At 37.2% G+C, this 17,826-nt stretch overlaps 2 protein-coding genes across 3 annotated transcripts in view; both read right to left on the reverse strand.

The window, feature by feature from the left end:
- Positions 1–272: 272 nt before the first annotated feature.
- On the reverse strand, positions 273–2,992 carry uraha (urate (5-hydroxyiso-) hydrolase a). Of its 2 annotated transcripts, XM_060878841.1 has the most exons (5): positions 2,731–2,990; positions 2,484–2,569; positions 1,307–1,449; positions 1,099–1,234; positions 273–811 (listed from the first exon to the last, which is right to left on the reverse strand). In XM_060878841.1, exons 2-5 carry the CDS (start codon positions 2,532–2,534, stop codon positions 722–724), a joined length of 420 nt encoding a protein of 139 aa, XP_060734824.1. In that variant the 5' UTR covers positions 2,535–2,569; positions 2,731–2,990; the 3' UTR covers positions 273–721. The 2 variants fall into 2 exon arrangements, with proteins under 2 accessions (XP_060734824.1, XP_060734825.1); XM_060878842.1 differs by lacking the exon at positions 2,484–2,569 and having other exon boundaries at positions 2,731–2,992.
- A 1,741-nt stretch (positions 2,993–4,733) lies between these two features.
- LOC132851581 (RNA-binding Raly-like protein) overlaps positions 4,734–17,826 on the reverse strand; it is a 70,524-nt gene continuing 57,431 nt past the window's right edge. Inside the window, exons 4-8 of the mRNA XM_060878551.1 lie at positions 15,907–16,067; positions 13,226–13,339; positions 11,607–11,761; positions 8,815–8,868; positions 4,734–5,758 (exon numbers count right to left, since the gene is read on the reverse strand). Of these exons, the coding sequence (XP_060734534.1) occupies positions 8,830–8,868; positions 11,607–11,761; positions 13,226–13,339; positions 15,907–16,067 (469 nt within the window). The 3' untranslated portion in view covers positions 4,734–5,758; positions 8,815–8,829. The remainder of the gene's footprint in view (positions 5,759–8,814; positions 8,869–11,606; positions 11,762–13,225; positions 13,340–15,906; positions 16,068–17,826) is intronic.

Raw genomic sequence — 17,826 nt, forward strand, 5'->3', positions numbered from 1 at the left:
GACTATACAGGACAAAACAACACAGACTATACGAGACAATACAGACGATGCGAGACAATATAGACAGTATGAGTATTAAACTTGAATACAGAATATATGACTGATCAGTTATGTACATAAAGTATGAGAAGTGCGTGGTAGTGCAAAATAACAGTATTGTGTAATGCTTTTTGTACAATATACAGCAGCAGTAGTGTGTGTAACATATACTGATGATGTGATGACTGTGTTCAGGAGGGCTCAAAAGCATAATTTTGGTTAAAAAAAACATGTTTAAAGAAATCTGTTTATTATTAGTCTTGGATAATATTTATTAGTAGTATTATTCAGTATTAGTATAAACAGTTTTCCTTGACATTAGCTCATAACTGCAGATTTAACTCATTTTCAGAAATGACACTTGTACTGTGATTTAACCAAAAAGCCTTAAACAGAAAAGCCTTGTTGCTTTAAACGTACAGTTTATTTTGTTATGTAATATTTCTCATATTAACTGAAACATCAATTTTACTTTAGGACAAATTAGAAAGTAGGACCGTCAGTAAGGTCTGAAACAGGAAAACACTCAAAGCTAGGTAGGTTTATATTAAAATATCGAACATTTTCGTGCGAGTGAGCTGTAACAGACATGTAAGAGCAACAGTATATTTTTCACATGTAGATGAGCTTCAGCCTGACATCAGGATCAGACAGATCAGAGTGAATCGAACTGAAGCACTTGTTAACTTCCCCTGTAGGTGCTGTACGAAAAGCGACTCAGGAGCAGTGGGATGTGGAACTTCTGAGAAACATCAGTGATGGTGAAGACGATCTGTAGCGAACAGGTCAATGTTATTATATTTTATGATAAAACAATGTGTTCAGGGGGTTAGCAGGGGTTAACATTATGACTGTTATTAAGATTAATTACTAGCCTTCTTAATAATTAATTAACTTATCAGTAATTAACAAACAAATAATAAGATGCTATATTGACAAAGAAATTCCTTGATGTTGAGTTCCATGTTAAAATCTTATTAGATGACAAAGAATGCAGAGAAGTTTGGATAGTATATTATTACGGAATAATCGGTTCAAGTTTGATTTTTCTCAACTTACCTCAACATATGGGTAGAAGCTGGTCTCCTCCAGTCCCTCCCAGTACTGTCCTGTCTCGAAGCGCATCTTATAGGTACCAGGAACGAAGGCTTCTCTAGTGATGAGACCTGGACAACGTCCATCACTGTTGGTAGTTCTACAGGAAAGAGATTCATGAGATTTATTTATGATCGAATTGGTTCGGTTAAAAACCAGAGTGATATTTTACCCTGCTGTCAGATGGTTCCAAGCTGACGTCAAAGGATCCAGGAAGTACAGCGTGATGCTTAAACCGGCAGCTGGTACACCCTGGCCAGTGTTCAGCACATGAGTGGTGAGAGGACTCGGTGGCAGAGCGCTCATTTCTGAACACTACAACATGAACAGTGTTGAGTTTTCAGCAATTTTATTATGTCTATAATTATTAAGATTAACTGGATAATTATTAAAAGTATTAAAGTGACATGAATGTGGTATTGAAATTCCTAGCAGGCAAAGAAAAACTACAAAAGATAGACTCCATGTTGTCGACTCCGTGGTGTCGACTCCTACGTTGCCTTCTTGCATTCTATTACATTACAAATCCATGGCTCATGAATCTGAGATCACCACTAGAAGCAAACATCTTTTTCAAATCCTGCTTCTTTTCCCATTTAGTGAATTAACTTCTATAATTTTGTTTTATTTCATTTATCGCTCGGTCTGACAGCTACTTTAGCTATAAAAGCAGAATAGCGAACTTTTCTGATTTTTCCCCTATATAAGGAAATAAAGGCTACAGCTGAATCGTAAAGATATTGCTTAACACATTTTGTGCTTTTTTTGGTTTTCCACATTGGCAATGAAATAGTTCATTATTTTGAAATGTGTGTATGTGTGGTTGTGTGTGTGTTTGTGTGTGTGTCTGAGACCAAAAGTGTCTGGTTTTTAAACTTATTGACTTCTATCGATGACATTGAAGATCTGTATATTTATTTTTTTTATACATTTCTGTCTGTAGCATATAATATAAAATGTTTTTTTTTTTTTTTTTTGTGATTTTAGTACATGAGACTAGTTATCTTGAAGGTTAGTCTGTTATTTTATTATCTATTATACATCCTCATTCATCCATGAAACCCTTTCCGAGACCCTTGACCGAGATTTATTTATGAAATAAACAGAAATAAACAGAAATTTCTCAATATTACCATCTTAAGATACACTACTTGATCATTTTTATTACTTATGATCATAAAGAAGCATCTACACAACTGCTTTAAATATTAAACCTTTCTGCAATTTCTATTTTCTCAATGTTTTAAAAAGCGTGGCTGACGTGTGAACATTTGAAGAATATAAAGAAATGAATAATATTAAGCTGTTGTTGTGTTATGATGAAGGTTGGGTTTTTTTTTTATTTTCACCTGAGTTGCTGCTAAAATATGATCTTTAATATGGTGCAATCTGGTGCTCATGTGGACTTCTTGTCTTTTCTAGCAGCCTTTAAAATCTATAGAATGAGCATACAGAGGAACTTTGATATGAGTTTATTATACAGATATGAATCTAATATTTAAAGCTGATTTGTAGTTCATTGCTCTGTGACAAAAAATAATCACATGCTATTCAAAAACTGAAAATTGATTCAGTTGTTATTAATGGTGTACTTACTGTGTACAGGGTTGGATGTGTGTATCCGGTGTAAAGGCTGCAGGAGAAGTGCAGGTCACTCACCTGTCTGTCACTCACCTGTCTGTCACTCACCTGTGCACGTGCGATTTTTCACATACGTTCAATGCGACAAACATAAACAATATGGGTTTTTTCCTATGAAAGTTCACTTATCGTCCGTATTGTGTCAAAAAAAACAAAAAAAAAAAAACAATGTTATTGCATAACGCCTTAAAGTCGTTGGAGGGTTTTAAACACTTGAAAATAAGGAAGTAGGGAGTCGTCGGTCACGTGACAGAGATAACGCACCTGATTGGCTGGTTCATGTGATCCGTTTTTTGTTAATTTGTTAATTTTAATATTTATATCTGATATAAAATAAAAGTTTTTTTTTCTCTCAAATTGAAAGCAAACATTAGTGTCCTGACTAATTTTATGTAACTAATATTAATATTATCTGAATGTATATTACTGTGTCCACAAAAGAGACAAAACGTTTTAGAGACTAAAATATATATTGTTTTTAAAATTGCAAATGTAAAATTAGATGTTATCAGATGATTGTTTCATAACTCATTGTGATCAAAAATAACATCTGGATATAAATTTCATTCATTATGTGTCTTGGTGAAGCATTTTTTCCCCCTGTAGCATTAATATCACTTCTGATTGAGGTTCGTGCCACTTTGGGGTGTGTCGAGTGATCGTGGCACTTTCAGGTGTGTCGAGTGATCGTGCCACTTTGGGGTGTGTCGAGTGATCGTGACACTTTGAGGTGTGTCGAGTGATCGTGACACTTTGGGGTGTGTCGAGTGATCGTGACACTTTGAGGTGAGTCGAGTGATCGTGACACTTTGGGGTGTGTCGAGTGATCGTGACACTTTGGGGTGTGTCGAGTGATCGTGACAATTTTGGGTGTGTCGAGTGATCGTGACACTTTGAGGTGTGTCGAGTGACCGTGACACTTTGAGGTGAGTCGAGTGATCGTGACACTTTGAGGTGTGTCGAGTGACCGTGACACTTTGAGGTGAGTCGAGTGATCGTGACACTTTGAGGTGTGTCGAGTGACCGTGACACTTTGAGGTGAGTCGAGTGATCGTGACACTTTGGGGTGTGTCGAGTGATCGTGCCATTTTGGGGTGTGTCGAGTGATCGAGCCACTTTGAGGTGTGTCTAGTGATCGTGCCACTTTGAGGTGTGTCGATTGATCGTGCCAGTTTGGGGTGTGTTGAGTGATCGTGCCACTTTGGGCTGTGTCGTGTGATCGTGGCACTTTGGGGTGTGTCGAGTGATCGTGCCACTTTGGGGTGCGTTGAAGGATCGTGCCACTTTGGGCTGTGTTGTGTGATTGTGGCACTTTGAGGTGTGTCGAGTGATCGTGCCACTTTGGGCTGTGTCGTGTGATCGTGGCACTTTGGGGTGTGTTGAGCGATCGTGCCACGTTGCCAGTTACAAACACACCTTATGGCTGTGAAATTAGAGTAACAGGCTGTAGATCTTCCAGAAAGCTTTCTGCTCCACAGGGTTTTGTTCACTCACTTCACTCACACTGTGGAGCAAATGGTCGCTCTGTACTTGCTTTTTTTCTTGCTATCTTTTGTCACCAACACAAATGTGATGATTGTGTGGTATTTCTGGCACAGAAGCAGGTTTTGTCCCTCTGCTGCAAGCGGCCTGAAACTGTGCAAGCTATCGACCTAACATCACGTTGTGCTGTGCGCCTGTAGCTTTTCTTTGTCTTTCTGTTTTTCCATAATTATTTTTTTTTTGTATTGCACCCACAGGTATATCCGCTTCCATTCGTTCCCTCTGAGTGATTATAAGAACAAACTGGTGCATTATTACCTAATTGTGGAACACTTTTCTTTTACCAATAAATAAAATATGTACTGTAGAACGGGTTGAATAGGACTGTAAGAAGACAGATAGAAGCCGTTTCTCACAAAGAGCACAACAACTCTAATGAAAGAGTCTTAGATATTTCTTTTATTTGTTCTCTTTTTCAAGATTAAAAACAAAAAGTAAGATAAAATCAGACAGCAGGAAACACGGAAAACAAAGTTTTACAATATTACACATTATTACACGCTGACCAACATGGTTACACTTTCAGTCCGAAGTGCCAAGAAGAAGAGAATCCGTCAATGTGTCTCATTGTGAGATTAAAAAACATCTGAGTCTGTAGTAAGCTTGAAATGAGAAAGAAAGAAAGAAAGAAAGAAAGAAAGAAAGAAAGAAAGAAAGAAAGAAAGAAAGAGTAAATCTGCTTCAAAAGGATGTAGGGTGAAGGATGGAAGGAAGGAAGGAATAGAAAAGAAAGAAAGGAAAACAGAAAGAGTAAATTTGCTTCGACTGAGAAGTAGGTTGAAGAAAGGAAGGAAGGAAAGTACAGAAGAAAGAAAGAAAGAAAGAAAGAAAGAAAGAAAGAAAGAAAGAAAGAAGGAAAGAAAGTAAATTTGCTTCAACTGAAAAGTAGGTTGAAGGAAGGAAGGAAAGAACAGAACAAAGAAAGAAAGTAAGAAAAAGAAAGAAAGAAAGAAAGAAAGAAAGAAAGAAAGAAAGAAAGAAAGCTTAAAAATATGAGTATAAAGGTTTCTATTGTCATGTGCTGTGTTTGTGTCCTCAATCCTATGGAACAATAATAAAATATTTTAAGCTGAACACATTAATGTTAAAGCAGGTGGAATTGGCATTACATAAGTACGTAACCGGAGGAGATCTGAAGAATCCCTAGAATTAAAGAAATACATTGAAATGACACCGTTGAATAAAGGTCTAGGGAGAACAAGGGCACCTTTAATGACACCTGACACTACACACAGGAATGAAAGCCAGTACACACGACTGCTAAAATAAATGAACTAAACGTAAATCTCACAACTTCCAACTTCACAGATGAGTCCCAGGATTATTCTGATATGATTTACTGTGTGTCGTGTCGTGAGCTGTTGCCATGGAGACAGAGGCGGGTTCTTCTTCTTCAGCATATCCGGCTCTTCTGTCTTGCTACATCACTCTGCAGAATGGTCTGGAGACGACAGAGAGGAAGCTGAATGTTGAAATCCTTACCTAATAAATACACCTTTACAGTAGTAAGAGCGCTCAAAACCAATTTGAATGAATTATCACGTCATCTCTGTGAATTAAACACTAAAGCAGCATTTAAAAAACAGTGATGGAAAACAGTGATGGAAAACACAACTAGTGGTTCATTTTTACAGTTATGCTCAGAAAAGTCTGAAGTAAAAGTCAGAAAAGTCAAAAGTACAGAAGTTCTGAATAAAATCTTGACACGGCTGTGATTACCTCAATTATCTCAATCGTTGCTGTGCCGATATTTATGAAAAATGCACGACTTTGAAATTAATATCGAGTAACTGATCATTTGGACACGATATGTTCAAATAATTTGTTTCCTTTTGCTCTATGAATGAAAATACATCCCCTCAGTTGCCACACTCGCTTATAGCCTGTTGCCTAGCGAACTAACTAGTTCACGATGATTTATTCATTCCTGTGAAATCAGATTAGCATTTTCTGTTCATCTTCATTTTACCAGCTTTCATACTTTAAATCAGATGTTATATTCACAGACACATGTGTCTTGTGCCGAGCTCATGATGATAACCCTAACTCTACTGTAGTAAAAGTGTCAGTGGGAATGTTGCTAGAAATGTAGTTGATGAATAGATGTGCATGGACGGCGAATGACTCATGGGATTGCTGTGGATGTGGCTGCCTGGAGACTGTCACGCTGTATTTGAACAACTATTGCGTTGGTCAGCTTTAAGGTCGATTTTCATTAACAATCATTTGAATTGATTGTTCCGTAGGAAGGAATTAGGTGAACACAGAAATTCCGGTGACCTGTTAGATCCTCAGGAGCTCTTGGTTCAACATTTCCGCTCAACCATAAACTATTATAGAATGGAAATTATTTACATTTACATTTCTTCATGTCCAGTGTAACTAAGTGAGGATGAGGATAACTTCTAAGGCTTGGTGGTTAGCACGTTTGCCTGACACCTCCATGGTCGGGGTTCGATTCCCGCCTCCACCTTGTGTGTGGAGTTTGCATGTTCTCCCCGTGCCTCGGGGTTTCCTCCGGGTACTCCGGTTTCCTCCACCGGTCCAAAGACATGCAGGGTAGGTTGATTGGCATCTCTGGAAAATTGTCCCTAGTGTGTGATTGCGTGAGTGAATGAGTGTGTGTGTGCACCCTGCGATGGGTTGGCACTCCGTCCAGGGTGTATCCTGCCTTGATGCCCAATGACGCCTGAGATAGGCACAGGCTCCCCGTGACCCGAGGTAGTTCGGATAAGCGGTAGAAGATGAATGAATGAATGAATGAATGAGGATCACTTCTGATCCTGGTTCCTCTCAAGGTTTCTTCCTCATATCATTTCAGGGAGTTGTTCTACACCGCCGTCACCTCAGGCTTGATCATTAGAGATAAAATTTAGAGATAAATAGTAACCTAATTGTAAACTTTAAACTGCGTATTGCTGCTTAAACTGGTTATATTAAATATAGGCTCCTTTGTAAATCTGTGCGTCCAATCAGACCAGTAGGCTGAAGATAATGGTTATAATACGGCATTACACTCAGCCCTCTTCCACATACATGAGCTCACCTGAAACTCACCTCCAATTTTGTACAAAACGACCTGTTCCTCTTCACTGCTGTATGCTTTACAACTACAGAATTATTCTTCCCAAAAACACACAGTAGTTACTTCCAGGTGTTTTTTTTTTTTTTTTTTTTTTTTTTTAATATGAAGGACTAGATTAAGATTTAATTAATGAGGCAGCAGGACAAAGAAGCAGCAAGCAACATGGTGCAAAAGTTTCATCTAGACTTGCTGTAGTGTTTCTCAGTAATAATTTGCAGGGTTTAAATATATCTTATTTTAGCTGTAGTTATGAAATTCTAATATTATTACAGTGCAGTTGGATCAAAATGTAGGGTGAAATCAGCATCCAACAAAAAATAATCCTGTACTGCAGGTTACAGTACTATAAAACTGATTCAGAGATGAGACATGAGACCTTTTTATTAATTAGTACCTACGCATTAGCTCCATTAAGCTAATGACCCGTTAATCAAGTGTATTTTCTCAGGCAACATTTAAAATTTTTACCTTCACGCCTACATCTTTTCAGCTGCTAGAAATGAATACGAGCAAGAGAGAGACGGACGATAGCGAGAAACATCCAGAAACTCTCCTCTGCGGCTAAACAACGGAGCAGAAACGAAGCTACAGATCATTAGTATATAATTAGCTTAATTAACAGCTTGTAAGTTCCCATGTTACTTTATTTTACGAACCAACCTACTTTTCATTTCATTGCCAATGCAATAACCAGCAGTTGGTATAAAGTTAATGGTGTATAAACAATTAAGAATTAATAAACATTATAAAACAGTGATTTAAGGGCTTACTGTTTAATAGAGCTGGCCGATATGTCAGGACATTAAGCTGCATATATTATTGCTACATGGGCCTTAATGGAAGGAATAAAAAAACAAAACCAGCATTCCACTTAATTCCTCTTATGCCACAACATATTGCTATTAGATTCACAACCATTATGTTATACACACAGTAAACATTAGTGTACTATTTTTTTCTGGATGCCAAAAAATAGAGTTTGCTCCTGTTTGTCTTGTGTTCATGTTGATGATTGTTGATGATGATTCATCATGTCTCACTCCACAGTGGCGTTAATATGAAGCTCATATGAAAGTAGACACTCAGGACTTTAGGTTTCATCACTATTTCTGTTTTTCTACTAGAGGTGAGATATTCATAGAAAAAAATTTTTTTTTCACAAATGTTTGTATCTTCAAAGATAATGGTGACATCAGACGCTTTTCTGCTCTCTGAGATGCTCCAGGTATCTGAAGGTGTTATCTTCAACCACTAAAATTCAGTGTAAGGTTATCAGCAGAGGGAAAAACACACTGAAAGACAACAGTCTCCTGACTCACGGTTTGTGTGTGTGTGTGTGCGTGCGTGTATGTGTATGTTTGCGGGTGTGCGTGTGTGTGAGAGAGAATACACACATATATGGGCTGAATTACCTGAGCCGTGCCTTTTTACATTTCATCCTCCATGTCAGAGTTTGGATGATTCATCTAAAGTAGAGAGAAACACAGAGACTCTTTATGAGGAGCACCAACATGACACTCGCAGCGCACAACACGAAGATACGAGTCACAGCGTCCGATCTCAGATCTGTTTTTTCCCCAGCGACACTGCCTAATGGCTGAGAATGAATTCACGCTGTGATGACAGAGAGAGACAAGTCAGATCTCACTGAGCCTCTCCTCTTTAACATATGGGCTCTCGCTAAGAGCAACAGAGCGCTCATCATTTATAAAGAAGAACATCCAGATTGAAAACAGCTTGGAAAACAACAAGAACTCTTAGTTGGAGAAAGTGAGGGATGTTGCACCACTGTATTTTACATAGGCGTATATTGTACTTGAAGAATGGGTGGTCAAAATCTGTAGATTTGTTTAATAGAAAAATACACAGAAATAGTTTCTTGTTAATATATTTGTTGTACTTCACTTGCAAAAAAAAAAAAAAAAATTATAAAAAAACAGTGAAGCTGAATTTTGCATAAGTATATATCTATATATATCTATATATCTATATATCTATATATCTATATCTATCTATCTATCTATCTATCTATCTATATATATATATATATATAAATACTTATACTTATATATACATATATATATATATATATATAATATAAGTATATATATATATATATATATATATATATATATATATATATATATAAGTATAAGTATTTAGATTTGTGAAATATTATTAATTATCTGATTTATTTAAATAAGTATTTTGATTGATGGTCATTTGGTGGTTGGAGCTGAAATGCAAGCGTTAACTGGAAATATATTAGTGTTTATAATAAGAAATAAGTAATTAACCAGCATTAAGATTAACATTTAACATTTTATTGTAATCAGCTCATGAAGTACATATTAGAATATTTGCTTTCTTCTTGTATGTCATCATATAAGAGAAAAGTCCATCTCTTGCTTTTATGTCATATTGCAATTGAAGGGAAAAAACCAGGGACCGTATTCATGAAAAGTGCAAAGAGTTTCTCTTAGTGACAAAATTATGAAATTCTTAGAAATGTGGGCGTTTCCCATTCAAATTAAAGATAAAAGTTTTACATAAAGCATCTTAACCCTTAAAGGAGCTCATAAGGTCAAAAAGTGTTAGGAGAAAGGAGGAGGACTTTTAAGAGGATGAAGAGTTTCTTTATCGGAGGAGAAAATGACTGAAAGCTGAAGAGGGAGAAGAAATGTGTTGTATACAATATTTAATAATGGTAGTGAGATTGTGTAGGGATTCATTTTGTGACCAAACAGATTAGAGATAACATCTCAGACACAGAGCAGAAATGACACATATATATTTGTAACATACAGATGTCTAATATGATGTGTCACGAACGTAATCCCTACACAATATAACCTCAAATATCTCAAAGAGACAAAGTAAAGGATTATAATAGACCAGATTTTAAAAGCAGTCCTTTTTTTATTAGACAACCAATCACAGTCTTCAAAAGAACGTGTCACCTAGTAACGGGTTAAGCCCCGCCTCCTCTCTAAGATAAAAGTTGTTGTATTTTCCTTGTTCAGAGTTGCTCTGTTTGGTCCTAAATAACTCTGAAGATAAGATTCATAGTTAGATATTTCATAGTTATAATATAAAAAATACTGAATCTTTTAATCTTAATCTTGTTCTTAGACTCCTTATGAAACGAGGCTCTGATCTGCTTCATTTTCTCACTTCTTATTTTCTTTTACAGTTTTAAGTCCTTGGCTTAAATGGGTTTGGTCTACAGACTATAAAACAAATCTTTCTCTATCACATGAACTCAAGATCTCAAGAAACACCTGCAAAACTTTAGCAAATCAGTAAAGCACGTACAAAAAAACAGTATTTTTACCCCAGTGGGATTTTTTTTCTTGTAAAATAATTGCTGGTTGTCGATGTGAGGAAGCTGATAGTGCAGTTCATTTCTATATTATTTCACATCCTTGAAACAAAAACATAAGCCTAGTGAGGGAATGATGGGGGGTGGTGGTGTTGGTAATATTAACCAAGTGGCAGAGTAATTACGACTTTGCTTTTGTGCACAGGAAACACAGAAGGAGGCTAAACGTGCTTCATTTGTCACTGCCACCAGGTAGAGGTCCAAGGTAATTATACATAATTGTAACATGGCTTCTGGAATAATAGTTGTGTCTATATATAGTTGTCTTTTATATAAGGCTCAGAAAAAGCTTGACAGAAAAAGTGCACTGGCTTTTCTGTGTCTAATAAGTAGTGCTTTTGTGTGTGTGTGTGTGTGTGTGTGTGTGTGTGTGTGTGGTAGGTAGATGCAATCTGGAAACGAAAGAAAAATGTGCTAGCTTAGTGGAAATTTATGCTGCAACAAGCAAACCTGTCTCACCTGTCAAAGTAATAACGGCGTGATTAGATGGCTTTTCTGTTTGTTTATTTGTTTGTGAGGTGGTGTTTGGGTGATATGTTTACTGAGGATAAAAACTTCACTGTGAATTATTTCAGTGTGAGATTTCCATGTTTTGCCGGCTAGAGAACCGGGTGTAGTTTTGCATTTTAACGCATTTATCAGCTGTCAGGGTGATTCGCAACGTTCCTCATGGTGCTTATCTCATTGCTCAATGACACACACACACACACACACACACACACACATTGTCATGCATTGTACTCTTTAAAGAAACTGATTACTGTTTGGTTATCTTTAAAGATGCAGAAGCTCAGTGAATTTAGATGGAATAAAGCTCGTCACCATGTGCGGCTCGTCGTCGCTCGCCTCTCCAAGTTCCGGAGTGTCTCTCCTGGTGCAGCGGCGTGGGCTGGGAGTTCTGGGAGATCCCTCTCGACTGCTGGTTGATGGGTGGTACGGTGAACCCCCTGAGCTCCCTCCATGAGAAAATGGAGAACCTGCAGCACACGGAGACACATTTAAGCCTAAACCTTGTCGAGTGCAATGTTAAGATACTCAAACAGTTTTGCTACAGTTGAGTAAAAATTCGCCATGGAGGTCACATCCACATCTAGCCAACATTTAGCAAAGCCAAACGCCACTAATCATGACTCCAGAGCATTGTAGTAGTTCATAGTGAGTCCATGACAATAAGACAGCACTCAGTGAAGTAACTCTTAATAATGCCACAAAGCTCATAGTCAAAATTCTGCTTTATCATCTACAAAAAACAAAATCTATACATCCCACTGGAAAAAAATTGCACATTTCCCATCTTTTCATGGCTACCTTTAAATCTATCCATGATTTTACTCACACACAGTAGAGATTTGGATTGTATTCTGACTAATATTTGGTAAAGTGATGGAGAAATCTGGGCGCGCTGGATGAAGCTCGCTCACGTTTCTGACTCAGACACATTGATCGCTCATCATCGGCAGAGCTGTAATTAAAACAGGGATGGATTAGACAGAACTGAAGAAAAACCATGAAGGAAAAAAACGAGCTGTCCATCAGAGATTAGAGAAAAACTAAAGAGACAATTGAACGTATTAAATGTATAAGTGAGCACAAACGTGCTTGTGGAGCGCTTCCACAAATTGCGCACGAATTCCCACCGCCTCAGATCCGTGATTTAATTAACAGATCGTTAGCAGTTACTTGAAACTGAGCTATTTATCTTAAAGCATATTATTCAGCAACTTCAATTACTGAGGTGTAATGAAAAAGACTAAAAAAAAACCTGGACCTACTGAGAGCTTCTTTAACCTCTTTTAACACTACACTGATGCTCCCTTGTGATGGCGCAATGGAAAACGTGTGTGTTCAGACGTGTGTTTTTCCCTTCTGTTTATAACCATACACACAATTTTAGTGTTGAAGATAAATCTGAGCTGCTTTTTGGATGAACAAACACTTGGAGTATCTTAGAGAGCAGAAACGGGTTTGATATCAACATTTACTCTGAAGATGTAAACATTTGTACTGAAAAAAAGTTTTCTATGAATATATCAACCCTAGGATAGGAAAAAAATACAGAGATCCTTATGACAGATTCTTAAAATCCAGAGCCACCATGTCACAATAAACCTCAGCATCCTTATTTACTTCAATTCAAAATGATATAATAAGCTGTAAAGCAGAAAAAAGTTATATAGTAATAAAGTAAACGTTATATTAATACTCTTTTGTCAAAATATCTGAAGATATGATATTAAATCCCACTTGGTATGAGTACTGTACTGTACTGTATATATAAATGGATGTAATGGCTAAAAACTGACAAAGGAACTTTACCGAGATGACCACTAGGGGGTAACATAAGCTCAACTTTTTTACTACACATCACATCACGTTTAAGTCTATATATTTTTTCATATGCACTTGTTAGAGGATCACCTTTGTAGCTGGAAACGACTGACCTGTGTGCTCCTGCCTTTGTCTGTCCATCTTGTCGAGGCTGTCCAGCAGGCCATCAATCTGCACCTTTATCGTCGTCAACTCACGCTTTATGGTCTGCAGCTCCTCCATTTTCACTGCAGAGACACAATGAGATCAAGACAGGGACTGAGAATTCCCACTTTACAAAAAGGTCAGAATGAAAGTAGAACACAGCCCATAAAACCAGATTTTTTTTGCTGAAATATTGACCGGGTTTGAGATGAGGCACATGCTTGCTATCGCTTCATCTGTAGAGCCTACAGTACTTCAAACAACCAAACGCACAAATCACTCTGGAGAGTCTTTTTTTCTTCCCTTGAACCCCATAACCACTCTACACTATCATTCTGTGCCTCCTTGGCAGTGTAAAAAGCACTATAATACACAGAGAGAAATATTAGATGACCCATCTTTTTAGGTAATGAACAATAAAGACGTAAATGAGACACCGTGAAGAAATAAAAATAAAATTATAGAGCGATTCAGTGAACAAGCCAATGTTTGGGGCCTGGAGCTCTGAGACGTCGAGGTGACCCGAGACTCGCTGAGGTGCTAATAGCATGTTCTGAACACTCTCATGCTATTCTTTCTGCTCTGTTAAATTGGTGTAATGGCATGCTCTGATAGGACTGACTCCATTAAGGGAAGAAAGGCTACGGAGAAGAGGTTTTTAATAAAATAGCATCTGGAGCTTCATCTGAGACTAGCTGATTATTCAGCTGCACTCAAACATGCAAAAATCGAGTCATATGCTAAAGGAATAAACAGACTGTAGAGTCAAGTGCAAAAGTTTGTGTCCCCTATGGTTTTTCAATCGCAAGAATAAACGTTTATCTTGGTTTAACAAGTGAATAAATATAAAATACATAAACAAAGCAAAGGAAAATATCCACAGAACCAGACATTTACCAGTTTAACATTAAGCATTAATGAGACAGAAGACTTCAATCGGGTTCAGCAAATCATTTTATAGCTGCTTTATAATAAGTGATAACGAGAGCAAACTTGTTTTAAGCCACGTTGTTCAATATCAATGAAAAATGAAACTATTCATTGAATAGTTTAAATGAAACTATTACTGAATTAAATAAAACAAATTAAAATGCTCAAGACATGCTGTTAAAGGAAAATAATCAACATCTGGGTGGAAACCGGCTAACACCTAATACCTCTTTTCAGGTATTACCATTATATTTCTGTCACAGTGATACACAGAAGCCTATAAATAATTTCTTCCTCATAATAAAAAGTAGTCCATCAATTGTAAAATTAACATTAAACTTATGTCAGTGTTTCTGCTTTGTGCTTTATGATATCAGTGTTTTTCTGTGTTTTTTGTTGTGCAGATATGTTCAATTGAAATACGTTTTATTTCTATAGTGCTTTTAACAATGGACATTGTCTCAGCTTTACAGAACCTAAGAAATATAGTACAAAAAGTTTATTATACAAATAATATTAAGAAAAGTTAAGATTAATGTTAGACTAATATTTAAATGTGCTCGTATTTATCCCTAATGAACAAGTCTGAGGTGACTGAAGTGACTGTGGTGAGGAAAAACCCCCTTAGAGGAAGAAACTTGAGAGAAACCAGACTCAAAAGGGAACCTCATCCTCATTTGGGTGACACAGGAGGGTGTAAATATAAACTGCTATATAATATAATATAATATAATATAATATAATATAATATAATATAATATAATATAATATAATATAATAAAATATAATATAATATAATATAATATAATATAATATAATATAATATAATATTTACATTACGTTTACATTTACGGAATTTGGCGGACGCCGTTATCCAGAGCGACATACAAATTGCTTCAAAGTCTCTGTCAATAAATACATTAACACTGGTTCACTAGGTTACAGACTTAGGACACCATCAACCTAAAACTTTTTAATATACACATAAAACAAACAGCTAAAATAAGTGCTAGTTTAAGTGTTTCAGGAAGAGGTAAGTCTTCACCCGTCATTTGAAGATAACCAGTGACTGAGCTGTTCGGACATTTGTTTTTTTTTTTTAAATATAGCAAACAAAATAATAAATAAATAAATAAATAAATAAATTAATAAATAAATAGGGGGGCACGGTGGCTTAGTGGTTAGCACGTTCGCCTCACACCTCCAGGGTTGGGGGTTCGATTCCCGCCTCCACCTTGTGTGTGTGGAGTTTGCATGTTCTCCTCGTGCCTCGGGGGTTTCCTCCGGGTACTCCGGTTTCCTCCCCCGGTCCAAAGACATGCATGGTAGGTTGATTGGCATCTCTGGAAAATTGTCCGTAGTGTGTGATTGTGTGAGTGAATGAGAGTGTGTGTGTGTGCCCTGCGATGGGTTGGCACTCCGTCCAGGGTGTATCCTGCCTTGATGCCCGATGACGCCTGAGATACCTCCCGTGACCCGAGGTAGTTCGGATAAGCGGTAGAAAATGAGTGAGTGAGTGAGTGAGAATAAATAAATAAACAAACAAATAAATAAATAAATCTGTGATCTGTCAGTTTCAGCTCTAAAAACTTTCCCTGCCTTTGTTTTGTCTTTGATGTTATTATGCGACTGGAACTTTTGGACCCTGGAACAGCTGCTGAGAAAATGACCGGTTGGCTGTGAGATGTGTAAATGTATATTCGAGTATGTGTTCACGTACACTTAGCTCTGCTGGAAGAGTGGGGTCTGGAGGAGCTCTTGGAGGACGAACGGTCTCGGCTGCGTCTCTGCCTGGAAGCAGACGAGCGTGCTCTCTTGGCCAGGCTGGAACTGTGGGGCAGTGCAGGCACCGCCGATGGGACACGCTGGTAATCAAACACCCTGAAGAACACATGAGCACACTACAGTTACAAGTTTATCCACACACACACACACACACACACACACACACAGCACAATAAGTGGACAGATTCTTTTCTCCCTCATAATGTTACCGTTACAGGATTTCTGTTAGTATTTTTACTTCAACTGTATAATTATCCCGTGCTAATCTTTACTGTTAATTTTAGCCAGCTAGCTAACAGAAGCAGGATTTCTGTAAGAAATTAAATTTCTATATAACTTTTTATTCCACATTCATAAATGTTACTTATTTGTTACAGCTAATGCTAGGCAGCAGAGCTAACCTGACCTGATGTAATTAATATTTAAGAGAACCCATGAAGATTTATTAAATAATTTTGATGCTTTATTCTAAAGATTCTTAAATTTAATTCTCCTGCCAACACTAGCATCATAATAGACAAGCTAACCTAAGAAGATTTCTGAGAAAGTTTAGGACCAACCTGACAGGATTTCTGAAAGATGTATATTCAATGCTAATGTATGCTAGAGAAGTAATACAAGCAATTTAGGTTTTCCTAAAGCTATACATTTTTTATTATAAAACTACACAAAATCTAAAATATATGATATATCCCCCATCCTGATTGAAGTAATTTTCCATGCAGTAACTTTTCTTTTACTTTTAATTAATCTTTAATGCATTCATATTGCAGCTGTTTAAGGTTTCATCTGAGCACATCATTGCTGCATTTCAGCAGCCATTTCAGAATGTTTGGATTTCAGCAAGAAGTGTGTGCTTGCGTGTGTGTGTGTGTGTGTGTTTGTGTTTGTATGCATGCAGTTCACCAGCATGGGAGTGTTTGCATTTCGAAACAGGAGAAAAGCGAGCCAGCCAGGAGAAGAAGCAATTCCTCACATGGATAAGAACTAAGAGAATATTACAGTGGAAAACGTCTTATATCAGGCTGTTCTATGGCAATATTTCTCTATTGTAGCCCAGTTTTAAAACTCTTTTTCCTCCACCAGCCTGCTCTGTAATCTTTTTTCTCTTCAGTCGCTCAATCTCGAGGCACTCTTTCTTCCTTATGAACAGTAGTAAGAAGCTTTTATCTTCTACAAAATCAAATTGCTGCTGTCAAAGCCTATCAAAGGCTCGGTGGCGAGGGGACGATGATGGGAGATTTTAGGAGCTTGTGTTACGTCGGATTCTGATAACAGCCATTACATCAGAGACAGAAAGAGAGAGTGACAATAAAAAATATCAAAAGTTTTGTAGTTGAGAGATGTTACTTTTGCAGTTTTTTGCTAACTTTAATTTGATAGAATAGCAAGACAAAAACAGCTGTTCGATTATCACTGGCCTGCGGTTTTCTTTCATAATCTCAGTCATAGGAGATAGACATAATCAAAATAACTTGAAAAGTGAGAAAAAAGATATTGCATAAAAAATTATATCTTGTTTTGCAATAATTAATAGTATCTAGAAACAGATAAAAACTATGAGTTTTGTGGATAGTTTAATCATCATCAACCACTATGGTATAATGGAAATGAGGGCATAGAATCCTTTATTATTGCCACCTATACAGCACAGTGGAATTCTTTTCTTCACATTTCCCAACTGAGGAGGTTGGGGTCAGAGTGCAGGGTATGATACAGCACCCCTGAAGCAGGGAGGGTTGAGGGCCTTGCTCAAGGTCCCAACAGTGGCAGCTTGGCAGCGCTGGGGCCCAGAGCCTTAACCACTTGAGCCACCACTGCCCCAGCAATTATTATAAGAGTAATAAACACTCCA

Source organism: Tachysurus vachellii, chromosome 9, assembly GCF_030014155.1.
Source record: "Tachysurus vachellii isolate PV-2020 chromosome 9, HZAU_Pvac_v1, whole genome shotgun sequence".
NCBI classification, from domain to species: domain Eukaryota; kingdom Metazoa; phylum Chordata; class Actinopteri; order Siluriformes; family Bagridae; genus Tachysurus; species Tachysurus vachellii.

What these genes read in the sequence shown, in the direction of transcription:
- uraha (XM_060878841.1), bottom strand. Translation starts at nt 2,534, where the DNA reads ATGAGCACCAGATTGCACCATATTAAAGATCATATTTTAGCAGCAACT. An exon ending in TGGAACCATCTGACAGCAGG is followed by an intron (nt 1,235 to 1,306) that starts GTAAAATATCAC and finishes TCTTTCCTGTAG; the next exon opens with AACTACCAACAGTGATGGAC. An exon ending in GCTTCTACCCATATGTTGAG is followed by an intron (nt 812 to 1,098) that starts GTAAGTTGAGAA and finishes TGTTCGCTACAG; the next exon opens with ATCGTCTTCACCATCACTGA.